General features: G+C 37.6%; 1 protein-coding gene across 4 annotated transcripts in view; it reads right to left on the bottom strand.

Annotated features, from left to right (window-relative positions):
* Positions 1 to 15,446, bottom strand: part of FAM91A1 (family with sequence similarity 91 member A1) — a 49,870-nt gene that overhangs the window by 19,783 nt on the left and 14,641 nt on the right. For all 4 annotated transcript variants that reach the window (XM_017962284.2, XM_003903137.4, XM_031669730.1 and 1 more), the window contains exons 9-15: positions 12,182 to 12,288; positions 11,637 to 11,675; positions 11,023 to 11,135; positions 9,854 to 9,969; positions 9,093 to 9,205; positions 8,716 to 8,802; positions 6,715 to 6,847 (exon numbers count right to left, since the gene is read on the bottom strand). In XM_017962284.2, coding sequence (XP_017817773.1) covers positions 6,715 to 6,847; positions 8,716 to 8,802; positions 9,093 to 9,205; positions 9,854 to 9,969; positions 11,023 to 11,135; positions 11,637 to 11,675; positions 12,182 to 12,265 — 685 coding nt within the window. In that variant the 5' untranslated portion in view covers positions 12,266 to 12,288. The remainder of the gene's footprint in view (positions 1 to 6,714; positions 6,848 to 8,715; positions 8,803 to 9,092; positions 9,206 to 9,853; positions 9,970 to 11,022; positions 11,136 to 11,636; positions 11,676 to 12,181; positions 12,289 to 15,446) is intronic.

The following is a 15,446-nucleotide window of genomic DNA, read 5'->3' as shown; positions in this document are numbered from 1 at the left end:
ATCTAGACAGTTTTCTCCAGCAGAAATTTATTATTTTAGGCTTGATGGCTTTCACAGCTTTTTCTAAAACAATGATGGCATCTTCAGGGGTGTAATTCTTCCAGACTTTCATGAGGTTCTATTAGAGTTCTCTTCCATAGTGCAGACAATCCTTTCTATAGAGTACTGTGGGTAAAGAGCCTTAAAGATCAGAGACACTGTGTTTGGGGCAAGTAGATCACTTCAATGTCTTCAGTGTTGAACTCATGCGGGTTCTGCGTGGGTTCACCAGGACCACTGTCCAGTACCAAAAGAACTTTAAAGGCAGTCCCTTACTGGCAAGGTACTTCCTGATTTCAGGGACAAAACATCAAAGGAACTAGTCCAGAGAAAGGGTTCTTATTGCCCAGGCCCTTCTGCTGTACAGCCAAAAGACTGGCAGCTGGCATCTATCTTTTCCCTTCAAGGCTCAGCAGCTTTATAGATAAGGGCAGTCCTGACCAGAAACCTGACTACATTTGCACAAAACAGTAGTCAGCCTGTCCCTTCCTGCCTTAAATCCTGGTGCTCATTTCTCTTCCTTATTAATAAATGTCCTTTATGCCATTTTCTTCCAGAACAGGACACTTTTGCATGCATTAAAGACCTCTTCAGGCAGATATCCCTTCTCCTCAATGATTTTCTTAATGGTATCTGTATTACTCCGTTCTTGCATTGCTATAAAGAAATACCTCAGACTGGGTAATTTATGAAGAAAATAGGTTTAATTGGTTCATAGTTCAGCAGGCTGTACAGGAAGCGGAATGGCCTCTGCTTCTGAGGAGGCCTTAGGAAGCTGATAATCATGGCAGAAGGTGAAAGGGAAGCAGGCACATCTTAACATGGCCAGAGCAGGAGGAAGAGAGAGATGGGGAGGGTGCACACACTTTTAAACAACCAGATCTCGTGAGAACTCACTATTGTGATGACAGCTTTGGTGGGCGGGGGAGAGGAGGGGGTGTTAAACCATGAGAAACTGCCCCCATGATCCAATAACCTCCCACCAAGCCCCACCTCCAACACTGGGGATTACAATTAGACATGAGATTTGGGTGGGGACACACATCAAAACATACTAGCATCTGGGAACTCATCTGCTGCCTCTCGGTCAACAGAAATTTCTTCTCCTGCTATCTTAACAGTTTTTAAGCCAAACCTCTTGAAATTATTAAACCATCCTTTGCTAGCATTAAATTCTCCAGCTTAAGAGAATATTAATTATCTTTCATTTGCTTTGTCATAATGACTTTGCTTTTTCTTGAATCATATTAGAGTCTATAGGTATGCCCTTCTTATAGCAATCCTGCACTGACATAAAAGCTGCATTTTCAATATGAGAAAAAGAAAGTATTTTGCAAAAAGTGCAATGTTTTCATGCCTGTTGGCATAGAGGTACAAACAGCTTCATAAATTTCCTTCTCTTATTTAACAATCGTCTTTTACACTGATTTACCTATCCTGAAATGATGGGCAACTGCAGCTGCAGAGCTCAATCTGCAGTACATACCATGCAATTCAACTTTTTCTTGTAATGTTACGACTTTTCTCTGCTTCTTGGGAGAATTTCCAGCATCACTAGTGGCTCTCTGTATGGCTCCCCTAGTGTTATTCAAGGTTTATGGTACTGCACTAAATCAATGAAAAATATGAGAGAACCACGAGAGATCACTTTTAACTGTAATGGGCAATTTAACGTAAAGACACATTGCTCACCCAAAGATAATCAGTGTCACAGAGTATTTTAAGCAGGTACTCAAGTAGATACAACACTTGAGCTCATCACAAGAGCAACAAGAGATACCTACAAAATTATTACAGTAGTATAATATGTACTACAGGTAATTTTATGCAGTTATGGCTTAATACTATATGTTTCCATTTATTTACATTTCTCTCAACTGCAATGTCGCTGTGCAATCTGTAAATGTGTGCATTAAGTTCTGATATGTTTGAATGTTTTATAATGGATCTGTATATATTTTATGGTAATAAATGACAAAATAGACTAGTATCTAGATGTATTTTATACATACATGACACATCTAACTTTTCCTTAACTTCTTCGACATCTGGTTTGCCTGCAAGTTTTTTCAAATCATCACAAATTTCCAAAAAATGTTCTAATACGTTTACTCATAAAAATCAGCCCATAAGTGGATGTGTGCAATTCATAGCCATGTTGTTCACTTGTCAACTGTATTACGAAAGCCTAAGTCCCAGGAGAAGCTATGTGCTTCTCTCCTCCAGTTTCCGATCTCTACAAAGAGAATCATGGCCAAGTCCTCATTTTAGTATAGGGGCAAGAGCTCCTCATTTGGAAACGTGTATCCTAGATTTCCGGTCCATAAAGCATGAACTCACTCAACATACAACAGATTTTCAGCATTCTTATTCTTAATCCTTTTGAAAAATACCAAATCCTATTGCTCTCTAAAAAGAGATATTTAACGTTAAAAGAAACTTCCGAAGATCAAGGTAGCTATCTCCTCCTTCAAGCAAGAATATATCTAAAAATACAGATATATATATATACATAATGGCCTCCTGAAAATGCCTAGAAGCAATGAGCACAACTAACACCAGTATCTTGGTCTCTAATAGCAATCCCCAGTAAAAGAAATTAGGCTTCTAGGAAAAACGGCTGATTCCAGGACTGAGGCAGAATAAACACACAATAAGATCTTATTGCTTGGCCAGAAAGTAAAGAATTGCTTAGGGGAGAAAACTGGAGGCATGTCATAAGGAGAAAGGAGACAGGAGCAAGCTCAAAGGAAATTCTCACGGCAAAATCTGAGAAAACTGGGGCACAAAAATAATTGAGAGGCAACAATGACTAATCACAGACTACTAAAAAAATAAGAATTCCTAAATTCATACAGAGAATACGAGAGAATGCCTGGTCACAACTGTTAAATACGGCAGAAGTGCTAAAGTGGGGGAAAAATTACCAATCTCCAACCATCGAAATACAGAATGGTTCAGGCAAGAACCACCAATGGATTCTAAATCTAGGAGGAAACACTGATGAGGAGTGGGATATCTGCAGGGCCTCAAAGTATCTTCCCACAGATTGCTTATCAGTTGTGAGGGAAAAAAAATAGTTGACTATACAGTGGAAAAATCAGACAATCCATTAACTGGGTGATCAAAATTAACATCACCAATGAAGGGTAGATGGAAAGCACTGGGTGTGAGGAAGGGGGATGACAGGGTGAGGTACTGGATAGCAGATCACAGAATGTTTAACCATAAGGTCAGCATATTTTCTGGGAGGGGTCCTAAAGCAAGGGATACACCTTGCTCAGGTTGAGGGTGAGACAAAGTTCACGGAGCTAGAAGGACAGAAGCTTAAACAAGCTTTGGCTAACAAGCATTTTGTTCTGATTGATAATTCAGAACAGGCAGTTCGGCCCACTGCTTATGAGGCAAAGCAAGGGAATGTGGAGGATCTGTTTCTGACCTTGTCACAGGTGAACAGAAAGGAGCGGAGAATTCACCTTTGAATCTCATTTAAGTCATATGGAGAAAAAGTGTGTCCTTGCACTAAGCCCCTTCCCAAAACACAGAAGGGTGAGGGGATGTCTTAACCTTCAGGCAAAATTCAACATTATCAATGTCAAGTATAGATAATACTTAATATATACTAAAACAGGGAAAGTAAGAAGTCCAAAGATTTCATGGTGGTTAGAACACATTTCTAATAGCTTTACAACTGTGATTGCTTTCCTACAAACGTCGTTTAATTCCTAAACATTTCCACAGTACTAGGCTGCCAAATTATAAACAGTGGTTTTTATGTCTGACTTATACTAATCACAGTTAAACAATGTCTTTTTAAAGACAAAGATACCTGGGGGGAAAATCATGCTTATAAAATGAGAAAAAAATAGACCAAACATCACTTTTATGTACAAGCAGTGCCCCATGCTATTTGAAATCAAAGGATTAAGGACTCTTAGGACTAAGAAACTAGTTCCATGTATAACAGAGTTTGCTTGTATAATATCACAACGCTTTTGTTTTATAATGGATAACAAGTATTACATGATATACTCAAAGTATAAATTATTAGTAACATAAAAATAAAATTCTTTTTACTCAAACAAGATGCTTAAAACACCAACACTAGAGGATTTCTTTTTTTCTTCTGAGACGGAGTCTCAGTCTGTTGCCCAGGCTGGAGTGCAGTGGCGCCATCTCAGCTCACTGCAACCTCAGCCTCCCAGGTTCAAGCAATTCTCCTGCCTCAGCCTCCCGAATAGCTGGGATTACAGGTGGCTGCCACCACACTTGGCTAATTTTTGTATCTTTAGTAAAGAGGGGTTTCACCATGTTGGTCAGTCTGGTCTCAAACTCCTAACCTCAAGTGATCTGCCCACCTCGAGCTCCCGAAGTGCTGGTATTACAGGCATGAACCACCACGCCCGGCAGAGAATTTCTTTTCTAAAAAAAGAGTAAGGTTCAGTTATCAAGCCTAGTACCTGCAGAAAGCAACATTTCTCAACAGGGCAAGCGTGAAGCCTTAATGCCCTAAGATAACCTCTATATGGAACTATGCATTGAGAATGGTACTAATGTACACCATCATGAGAAAAACTGAGAAACAGTCATGCCAATCAGTTTCCATGTTCTGCAATTCAGATGAGGAGCTCAGCTAAGAAGTGCTAGTAGCAAAAATGAAATTTCATAAATAATTGCAGGTTTGGTCTTAAGGGGAGGCATTCATCAAATTTAACTTTGGAGACCCAGCAATTATTCTAAGCAATTAAATCTCCAACTAGTGTCAGGAGCAGTCTAACATTAAACTCACCTTAAAGGTTAGGATTGCACGGGACTATTTTCATAGAGAATAGGTTTAGATTTACCATTTAACTTACTTCATGGTACACTGACTATTCATGGGGAAAAAGTTTAGCCCAGATTACCAAGCAACAAATGTTTATGAGTAAATCAATACAAAGCTTAGCGTTCAAGAGAAGGTAATACAAGGGACAGGGCAATGGAAAAAAATTCAACAGACATGGATTCAAGTCTTCCATTCCTGGCTCTTCCATTTACTAATAATATGGGCTTTGATGACTAAAAACAAGCAGAAGATTTAGCTAATATAAACTCCAATTTCTTTATCTATAATAGGAGTTACACTTCACGGCTCACCAGTACTCTCTAACATTCTCAGATTCTGGGACAGGCAGGAAAGGACAATGTATTTCAAGACAGCTTTAACAGAATATTTCAAATCATCTAACGCATTACCTCCATAAAGCACTAAAAAGTCCCAGAAATTCCAGGAGTTTTATATCCAAAGACATCTTCAAGACTGTGCCACTCACCACTGCTTCATCACATTATTTAGTATTTATTAACACAAAAATGGTTATCCACCAACAAATGCCTACTCGTAAGTGCTTCAGACTCTTGGCATTTGGTGATTTAATATTCTCAGTTTAAACTATTTATGAATGATCTCAAAAAGAGCCCCAGGATGCAACAATTTGTAATTCTTCAGATAAGGCATATTAAGGCTGCAGAAGTGTATCACTTGGTACTAAGTGAGTCTAGCCTCACTCAAGTAAACTACCCAGCATGTGCTTCTCCTTCAGCAGTGCTCTGAACCTAAACCAAGAGAAAATAGACTTTGCAACAAAAATACCACTTTTATGCCATTCACTCTAATAATCATATAAGAGATATAAGACATTATTCAAAAGTAGTAAATCAAAAACTATGTGACAGCTTGTGAAGTAACAGCTGAATCCTCCCTCAATATTAAAAACTGAGCTGAAAAGAAAGCCAGATGCTAGTGAGAGAATAAATGAAAATGGAGATGATTAAGAAACTGATGTTCTTGGCTAGAAAAATAGCCTTTAGGTAAATGAAACTAAGCAAAATTAAATGTTACAGTGGTATTGAGGACCCATGAAGCCCCAAGACACAACAACTCTTGTGAACTCCTAAGAACTTGGGCCAAGTGCTCATGCGGTGGTGCCCAAGCCTAGCTGAGCACTGGAATCATCTTTCAAAAACACAAATTCCTGGGGGACACGCCACATCTCAAAACCGACTGAATCCAAATCCCCATCTGGGTGGAAATTCTGACACCATCAATTCAAGTAAAGCTTGGGAACCCCCAACTATCACAAAACCGAGAGTGCCCAGTAAGGCAACAGCTCCATTAAAGTTCATCAACACCTTAAAATTGCCACTACTTCTTTTACTCTTTAAAAAGAATTATCTATTTCCTTTTTAAAAGTAAAATCTTTTGGTAAGTATTGTAGTAGCATTTGAGCAGAAGGCTCCTCTTTATTCTTTTCACTATGATGGAATCTTTCATTCTTGAAATTTTATGCTTCCTACATTAACTAAATGTGTGCCCTTGTTCACCCCTCAGAGCTGATGCCTGTTCTAAATTCCATCCAGCTACTTACATAAATTAACATTCTAACACTTTTGTAGGTATTGAACAGATTTAAATACTACAAATGTTAGTGGCACATGAGAAAAGAAAAACTAAAATAAGGTTAAGAAATAGTTAACACGCAAGAAATTCACAAAACAGGTCTCTAGTTTTAAATTCAATATGTTATCTATACAAGATATATAAGTGATGATTATGTAAGTGAGCATGATCTGTTTAATTTCTTAGAAAAAGGTTTCATATGATCATGTCTTCAAAATTAAATATATTTATCATACCATAATTGGGTTGGTCTGGCTGTGCAGTTTGCGCAACTAGGTCTTTGTTATGACGCAGAAACAGTATTGTGTTTCTCAGAGTAAGCGCATGATCAAAATATCTCTGTGCTTCTCCTTCACCAGTGCTCTGAACCTAAACCAAGAGAAAACAGATTCTGCAACAAAAATACCACTTTTATGCCATTAACTCTAATAATCATATAATAGAGATATAAGACATTATTCAAAAGTAGTATATCAAAAATTTGCCCAGGCAATACTGAAACAAGTTATTAACCTCAGTTTTGGTTGAGTTCCCAATTTTACTGCATCTATGAGGATAGAAATTACTTCAATTAAGACTAACAATTTTAGCAATTGAATAATGCTAAGTTATAGCATTATATGTTACATGTTCCACGTAGGATTCAAATAGAGTGCTTGAACAACTCTAAAACCCATATTCTACTCCATCTAGGAAAGTACCCCAATCCAAGGTCACCAGTTTTACCTATAATTCTCATCACTGTGTTCACAATTCTGCATTACCAGTTACTAGGGACACTGGAGTCTGTGATTCAACAAAGCTGTTCACCATTGCTGAACACACAGCTTAAATTCACTCAACAAAGATTTACTTAGTGCCTCCTATGGACGATGACCTCCCTAGGAGATAAGGATAGAGTAATGGACAAAACCCCTGCCTTTGCTGGCCTTATAGTTCAATGCATGCTTTTCTGAGTAAGTCACCTTTTAATATGTAGAGACACATATATCCCAGAAACAACACAGAAAATGGAATAATAGGTCTATCAATGGGAAAATAACTAAATTAGATTTGCATAAATTTAAAAAAATCAATCTTAATCAAGATCAGACTACTTAAAAAATAGCCAAGAATCCACTTTAAAAACTAAGCCTCAGACTGAAAGGCTTTCTCAAGAATGACTTTGTGATGAAAAAGAACATAAATTTATGAGTGAGTATAAGAGCAGAAGTGATCTTACAATTTGCTACATTTGATAAAAGACTAGCTGAGGTGAAAAAAAGATAAAAATCAGGAAACCAGGACTTGAAATGTGCAGTAACATAGTAAGAAATTTATTAGTAAAAGATAATATACAATAAGAAATGGGATTAACAAATAAAGAAGCATGAAGAAATAAATGGCAGTATAAAGGTAAAAGTAAAAGAGACCAATTAATAGGAAAGGATTATCTCACACATATTTCTACACTTATAAAAGTAAAAATCCTACAGAGGAGGAGCAGTGAAAAATGTTACTGTGTTTTTTTTTTGTAAGATATAAAGGAGTTACAGAATCATCACAAATTCTCTAAACAGCACATTTAATATACAAAGTTCATCACTAAAGCACAAAAGGCACCAAAATTATTAGTCAAGGAACAGATTAGGCACACAAACTATCTGAATACAAAGAGGACAGAATAAAATATCCAAAGAATGAAAAACACCAATAAAGGGCAATCAGATTTATTTAGAGCTAAGGAAAACTAGGGCTGTACTCACGGGGAAAAAGGTGGTTAAGAGCAAATATGGCTGAAGTCTTCAAGATGCTAAAAGGGATAGTGAGAGCGGACATAAATATGATACCCAGGGACATTGTTCCAGATTCAAGGTAAATGGAACAAAAACTTCAAATCAAACTGCTTAAGAGGTGATCTTAGAGAGTCATACCAGAAAAAAAATTGAAAAGCTATTTTAGAAAAAATTCAATTTAAAAAATTACAGACTAAAATTTCCATACCCCATTTCTTCATTATATCAAATTATGTTAAGAATTAGATGAGGTAGACATATCACTTTAAAAATCACAAAATCAATTCACCCACTCAGTATGTTTAAGTCTAAATGACTGTCAGAGTACTAAGTTGGGGAATGAGGTAGGAACGAGCAAGAATACACCAAAAGCCCATTCAAATCAATAGACTGCATAACTGGCATTCTGTCAAGCAAGATTCCAAATGCCCTAACATCCCCTAACATGCAACCTAGATTTACCTTCTCTAGTTCTATGAGAAAGCTGTCCAGAGACTCATCTGAGAGTTTGCCTACTTCAAACATTGTGACTGCATGACTTTTCAAGTTCTGAAAAAAAGAAACAAAATATTAAAGCTTTACCTCTCCATTTTTATGCTAATCATAATATATAATATTTATATTATCCTTTCAAATATATTTAAACTTAACGATCAGTGGGGTGAGGGGCTAATTCTTCCAATTACAAAAGGACCCTCCCGAAAGTTATCATACTCCTCTAAGTCAGTTGTGCTTCAGGAATAAATGTAGTACTTTAAAAAAGATATAAAAGCATTAAATTATTTTATATCTAATATTTACTTTAAACACCTTCATATTTAAACAAGAATTGGGCTTACTGGTGAAAGATTTCCCATCATTAAGAAGGCAGTAAGAGTGGAGTCAAACAGGAATGCGATGCGCTTCGTGTGTCCTGTAGACAGACTCAGGCTGCTTACACTGGCTGTGTCAGCTGAAAAACACCGTAATTTAAAATCAAGTAAATGGAAATTACTCTTTGCTTACCATTTGGAGTGAAAGTATTTAATTTCAGCTTTATTTCATAACCAGAAAGTACGTAATTTTAAAAAGGCACTAGCATAGTCATAAAAGGTTCCAGCCATACCTATTTTGAAGTGCAAAGAATATTAAAAAGCATTTAACCCTAGGCCTTGTCCACTATGCTGTTTCCCTTTGGGCTTAGCCTCACTATTCCCTCGGGCTGAAATGGCTTTCCTTCCCTGACCAGCTGGCAGGCTCTTCTTCATTCTTAGCTCAAATAATATCTTCTCTGTGAAGGCTTCCCAAACCTCTCTAGCCAATTAAGGGTCTCTTCCTCTTTGCACCCTACAAGCATCACAATTGGTGCCCGTGTTGTTGTAATTTGTTTGGTCACACTCTCTTCTCTCTCCTTAGATTTAATGCTTAGAAGAAAGGTACCATATTCTTGTCAATTGTAGACACCCAGGACTTAGCACAGTGCCCAAAACACAGTGAAACACTCGAAGACTGTGTATTGAATAAAATCTAAAACAAAACTAGAAGACAACTATAAGAATACATGCCCGGACATGTGCCGTACCTACAGACAGGCTCTATGTTAAACTGAGTTACTGCTAACCTGGATCTTCTTGACTATTTGTATCGGTGTCAGTTGCCGATGAAGCTTCTTGTACAGGACTCCTACTTTCCCCTCCATCCCATGACAAGAGCATCTTCTGTGGATCTAAGGTACTCCTATTAATGGAGAATGCATTTGGTTTTTAAAAATCATATAAATGACCTTACATTAAAATATCTACTGAAGACTTAAATGATGAACAATCCATCAAAATCCAGTCTCATATTCAAGCCCAAAATTAAGACACAGCCCAAAAATGCTCTGCCTACATACAAGTGTTCCTAACTAAGATCCACAGATAGGCTTCAAAAAATTCAAGAACCCTTCAAGATTTTATGTAAAATATGTATTTGTTTTTTTTCTGGGAAAAGGCTTCTTAGTTTTCATAAGATTCCAAAAAAGATCCATAATACACACAAGATCAAAAATCACTAATATATAGGGCTCACCTCAACTGACAGGTTGAATAAATAAAATTTCTGGGCCAGGCGCAGCGGCTCACACCTGTAATCCCAACACTTTGGGAGGCCAAGGCCGGTGGATCTGTTGGGGCCAGGAGTTCGAGACCAGCCTGGCCAACATGGTGAAACCCCACCTCTACCAGAAATACAAAAATCACATGGGCATGGTGGTGCACGCCTATAGTCCCAACTACTCAGGAGGCTGAGGCATGAATATCGCTTGAGGCCGGGCGCGGTGGCTCAAACCTGTAATCCCAGCACTTTGGGAGGCCGAGATGGGCGGATCACGAGGTCAGGAGATCGAGACCATCCTGGCTAACACGGTGAAACCCCGTCTCTACTAAAAAATACAAAAAACTAGCCGGGCGAGGTGGCGGGTACCTGTAGTCCCAGCTACTCGGGAGGCTGAGTCAGGACAATGGCGTAAACCCCGGAGGTGGAGCTTGCAGTGAGCTGAGATCCGGCCACTGCACTCCAGCCTGGGCACAGAGGGAGACTCCGTCTCAAAAAAAAAAAAAAAAAAATCGCATGAAACGGGAAGGTGCAAGTTGCAGTAAGCCAAGATCGCGCCATCGCACTCCAGCCTGGGCGACAAGAGCGAGACTTTCTCTCAATAAATAAATAAACAAATAAACAAATTTCTGTATGTAAAATTAAATGTCTTTTCAAAAGGAAACTCTAATATCTCATACTGAATAAATAAGTTACTTTAATCTGTTTACGGATGGAACATTCTTCCATGATGAATGAAGTTGATCCAAATTTATTACTTGTCCCTTCTTATGGGCAAAGCCCAATCGGCAATACATTGAAACAGCATTCTGAAAGGAATACAAAGGAAACTAATTAGCATTTAAAATAAACTAGACATCAGAATATTTGTAGAGAAAAAAATAGTGTAATAGACTAATAGTGATTCTCAAACATTTTCAGCCCGTAACTAGAAACTATTTTCAGTAGACCTGCTCCTCCCTTAAGGTCTTCCTAAATGTATAGGAGGAAATGTTTCCACCTCTCTGGCCTTGCCCTCCCTACATCTACCCCTAATGAAGCAGGAGTTGTTGCTTTAATGGACCTCACTACAAGATACTGTTTGGGCTGCTGCTTGCATGAGTGCTCTCTTTTCAGTCCATGTGTTTGAATCCCAATTCAGGGCCCCTTATCCTGCTCTTTACAAGTGCCCCTTTACTGTGCACACTCTCTCAGACAGCTAACAACAATCTCAATGCCTTCGTTTCTCAGTAGCTTATCAAGATAAAAATCTACTAGTAAAATCCACTCAGTTATCACATCACAAATAAATCAGCACAAAAATAATATACCTTAACCAGGGATAAATCAATCTCAAGGACATTTGCAAGCTGGAAGATAAAATTAAAATTTATTTTTACATTATTAGAATCAACAGCACATTACACAGTTGTAATAGACCAATATAATCATAATTAGCAAAATTTTAAAATTATGAATTAGAAGACCTGAATAAATTTTGAATTCAGAACTTTCTTCTTTCCCTATCTCTAAGATCCTTATAGTACAAATCCAGGCAGTGACCATAACAATTTAAGATTCCTTACTCTTTAATTTTGTCTCATTTAAAATAAAATTCCTGGATAGATCAATATAGTCTACAATACTTAAGTATAAAAAGTCATATAGAAAGTTAACCAAATTATAAATTATTAACTTAAATTTTAATATACATTTATAAGAATTAACATAAGAATAATGACATTTAAGTGTAATAATGGTATAATCTCCCCACCTGGAGATTTTAAAAACATATTACCATATTAAATAATTTTACTTGCTTTACACAAACTTACAATCTTGAGATTATATTTTCATGAGATGTCGTCAAACTTACCTCTGCAACATTTGTGTGCTCATCTATTGAAACAAAGATCTTATAGAGTAGAGTTTCAAAATAATCACCTTGCACTCGATTCATTACAAAACCTTCAAGAGGTGGAACTAAAACAGAAGAGATTTTTCTCAGTGATACAATTTTATAAAACAAGAAAGTATAATTTACATATCTAATTAAAAAAAGAAACCTCTAACTTAAGGACTGAATGCAGCTTTTGATTTATTTATCCACTCCACAGCAGTTTTCTGAAACTCTACAACAATACCTACACAGAGAAGACTCTGAAGGTAGACACAAAATCCACAGAGTTCATTTAATTCACCACGAAACTCTCAGAGTTACTGAGACAGGTAACTCAGAAACGCTGGATGACATGGACTTGGTAGAAGGGCAAGGGAACAGGGGCTGCTTCAGAAAGGGGGAGCCTGCAAAGGGTTTCTAATACATTGTTTTTGATGCCTCATAGGCAGCAGGGGTGAGTGGGCCAAAGCTGAAAAGCAAATGACTCCAAGAAAGAGTTGCTATGCTATACGAAAACCAGGTGGATGCAAAGTATTGGCTCTGTCTGCCCATCATCCCTCCTCCACCCGAAAAAGGGAAATTCATCTGCATGACCGTCACGTTTACCAGGAGTCACTGGGCTACCTTGTTCTTTGGGGCTTTCTATTCTGGTATCCTTCCCAGTGGGCCTCAGTGGGAACAGGGTCAAGATCCCCTCGAGCACAGTGGGCAGCCCAACCATCACTCTCCACTCGAATGTTCATTCATACTCACTTCTATCTCTTTGGTCCAAATGTTCTAATCTGATTTACCAAAGTGCTCTGCCCAGCCAATAAAAAACAAGCTCTATGCTTTCCTTTGCCATTCTCCCCTGTGGATACATTTACCCTGAAAATATCCTGAGAAGGAGGAATGTCTTGGCCATAGTAGCATTTGGGTATCCTTATGTCCCCTGGCCCTAATATCATCTAATTGTAACCGAAAACTTAAATTATTCCTAACAGTGAAAAATAAGACAAAATTCAAATGGTCAAAATTAAGACACTGAAAAACTACAATGTGCATACATTGGAGGATAGGTTATTCACTTTACAGATCTGGCTCATGTCATTTTCTAATTTAGCACTACCTATATTTCTAGTCATCTAGGTACTTTTAATGATCAATGGTTTCTTTTTAGAAATATTTTAGAAATCCCATATTTGACAACATTAATTATTTCCCTACACTATCAGCTATGTAAATAATAATAGCATTTATTGAATGCTTACTAAGTGCTAGGCTATTACCAAGTACTTTATATATACATTTTCATTTAATCCTCCTAACTCCATGAGTTATACGGTAGTATAATTACCCCTATTTCTAAATGTATTTATTCATTCATTCATTTGCTTATTTATTTATTTATTGAGACAGGGTCTCACTCTGTCACCCAGGCTGGAGTGCAGTGGGGGGATCGTGGCTTACAACAGCTTTAATCTCCCAGGCTCAAGCAATCCTCTTGCCCCAATCCCCCAAGTAGCTGGCACTACAGTCACAAGCCAGCATGCATGACTAATTATTTTTATTTTTATTTTTGTAGAGAAGGAGTCCCTTTATATTGCCCAGGCTGGTCTCCAACTCCGGGGCTCAAGCGATCCCATGCCTTGGCTTCCCAAAGTACTGGGATTACAGGTGTGAGTCACTGTGCTTGGCCAGTTACCCCATTTGGAGAGATAAAGAAACCAAGGCACTATGCGATTAGAAATTTTCCTAGGTCAAAATTTATATCTAAGCAAAAAGAGTAAGGTGACTCTACATGAAGAAATCTGAAATAGTCTCTAATTCATATTAAATTTCTTTTAAAAGTCTAGAGTACACCATCTGTGTAAAAATACAACCACACACAAAAAAGAATATATACATATATGATACTTCTAGAAGGAAACAGAAGAAACTTAACAGTGGCTGCTGAAAGAGAATTGGGTAGCTAAGCACAGAAGTGGAAGGCAGACTTTTTAATACCCCTGTGTAAATTTAGAATTTTGTATCATAATTATTGCCTACTGAAAAATATATTAATAAATTAATTATAAAAAAATGATTTGAAGGTTCCTAAAAAAACTAAAAATAGAACTATCGTATGACCCAGTAATCCCACTTCTGAGTATATATCCAAAGGAACTGAAATCAGCGTCTCAAAGGGATATGTGCATTTCCACATTCACTGCAGCATAAGTCACAACAGCCAAGACATGGAAACAACCTAAGTGTCCATCGACAGACAAATAGATTAAAATGTGGTATATATACACAATGGAATACTATTCAGCCATAAAAAAAGAGAAATCCTGTCATTTGCAACGACATGAATAATACTGGAGGAAATTATGCTAAGTGAAATAAGCCAGGCACAGAAAGGCAAATACTGCATGACCTCCCTTATATGTGGAACCTAATAAAGTTGAACTCACAGAAGCAGAGTAGGAAGATGACTAAGGCTGGGGGAGTAGAGAAGGAGGGAATGGGGAGTTATTGATAAAAGGGTACAGTTTCAGACAGAGGAATGGGCAGCTGTTAAGCATATTAAGTTTCAGACAGATGGAATCAGTTTTGAGATTTATTGCACACCACAGTGACTACAGTCAATAAAAATGTATTAAGTATTTCAGAATAAATTTCAGTTGTCTCACCATTAAAAAAATGACAGGTGGCTAACACGGTGAAACCCCGTCTCTACTAAAAAATACAAAAAACTAGCCGGGCGAGGTGGCGGGCGCCTATAGTCCCAGCTACTCGGGAGACTGAGGCAGGAGAATGGCATAAACCCGGGAGGCGGAGCTTGCAGTGAGCTGAGATCCGGCCACTGTACTCCAGCCTGGGCGACAGAGTGAGACTCCGTCTCAAAAAAAAAAAAAAAAAAAAAAAAAAGACAGGTGAGGTGATGAATATGTCAATTAGTTTGATTTAATCATGTCACATTATACACATACATCAAAACATCACATTGTATCCCATAAATGCACACAAGTATAATATACATAATATAAATAATATATATATGTATATATACACACACATACACACACACACATACATAAATGTCTTGGAATAGCCAAGAAAGTTACTAAAAAAAGACTTACAAGGAAAGTTTAGCCATAACTAATATTAAAAGTTACTCTAAGTTACAATAATCAAAACAATATTGTAAGCTGGGCACAGTGGCTCACACCTGTTAATCCCAGCACTTTGGGAGGCCAAGGTGGGCAGATCACCTGAG

The sequence above is a fragment of the Papio anubis genome, chromosome 8 (assembly GCF_008728515.1).
Source record: "Papio anubis isolate 15944 chromosome 8, Panubis1.0, whole genome shotgun sequence".
In the NCBI taxonomy this organism is placed as follows: Eukaryota; Metazoa; Chordata; class Mammalia; order Primates; family Cercopithecidae; genus Papio; species Papio anubis.
Note: the sequence above shows the minus strand (reverse complement) of the source record. Positions and strands in the feature narration are given on the sequence as shown.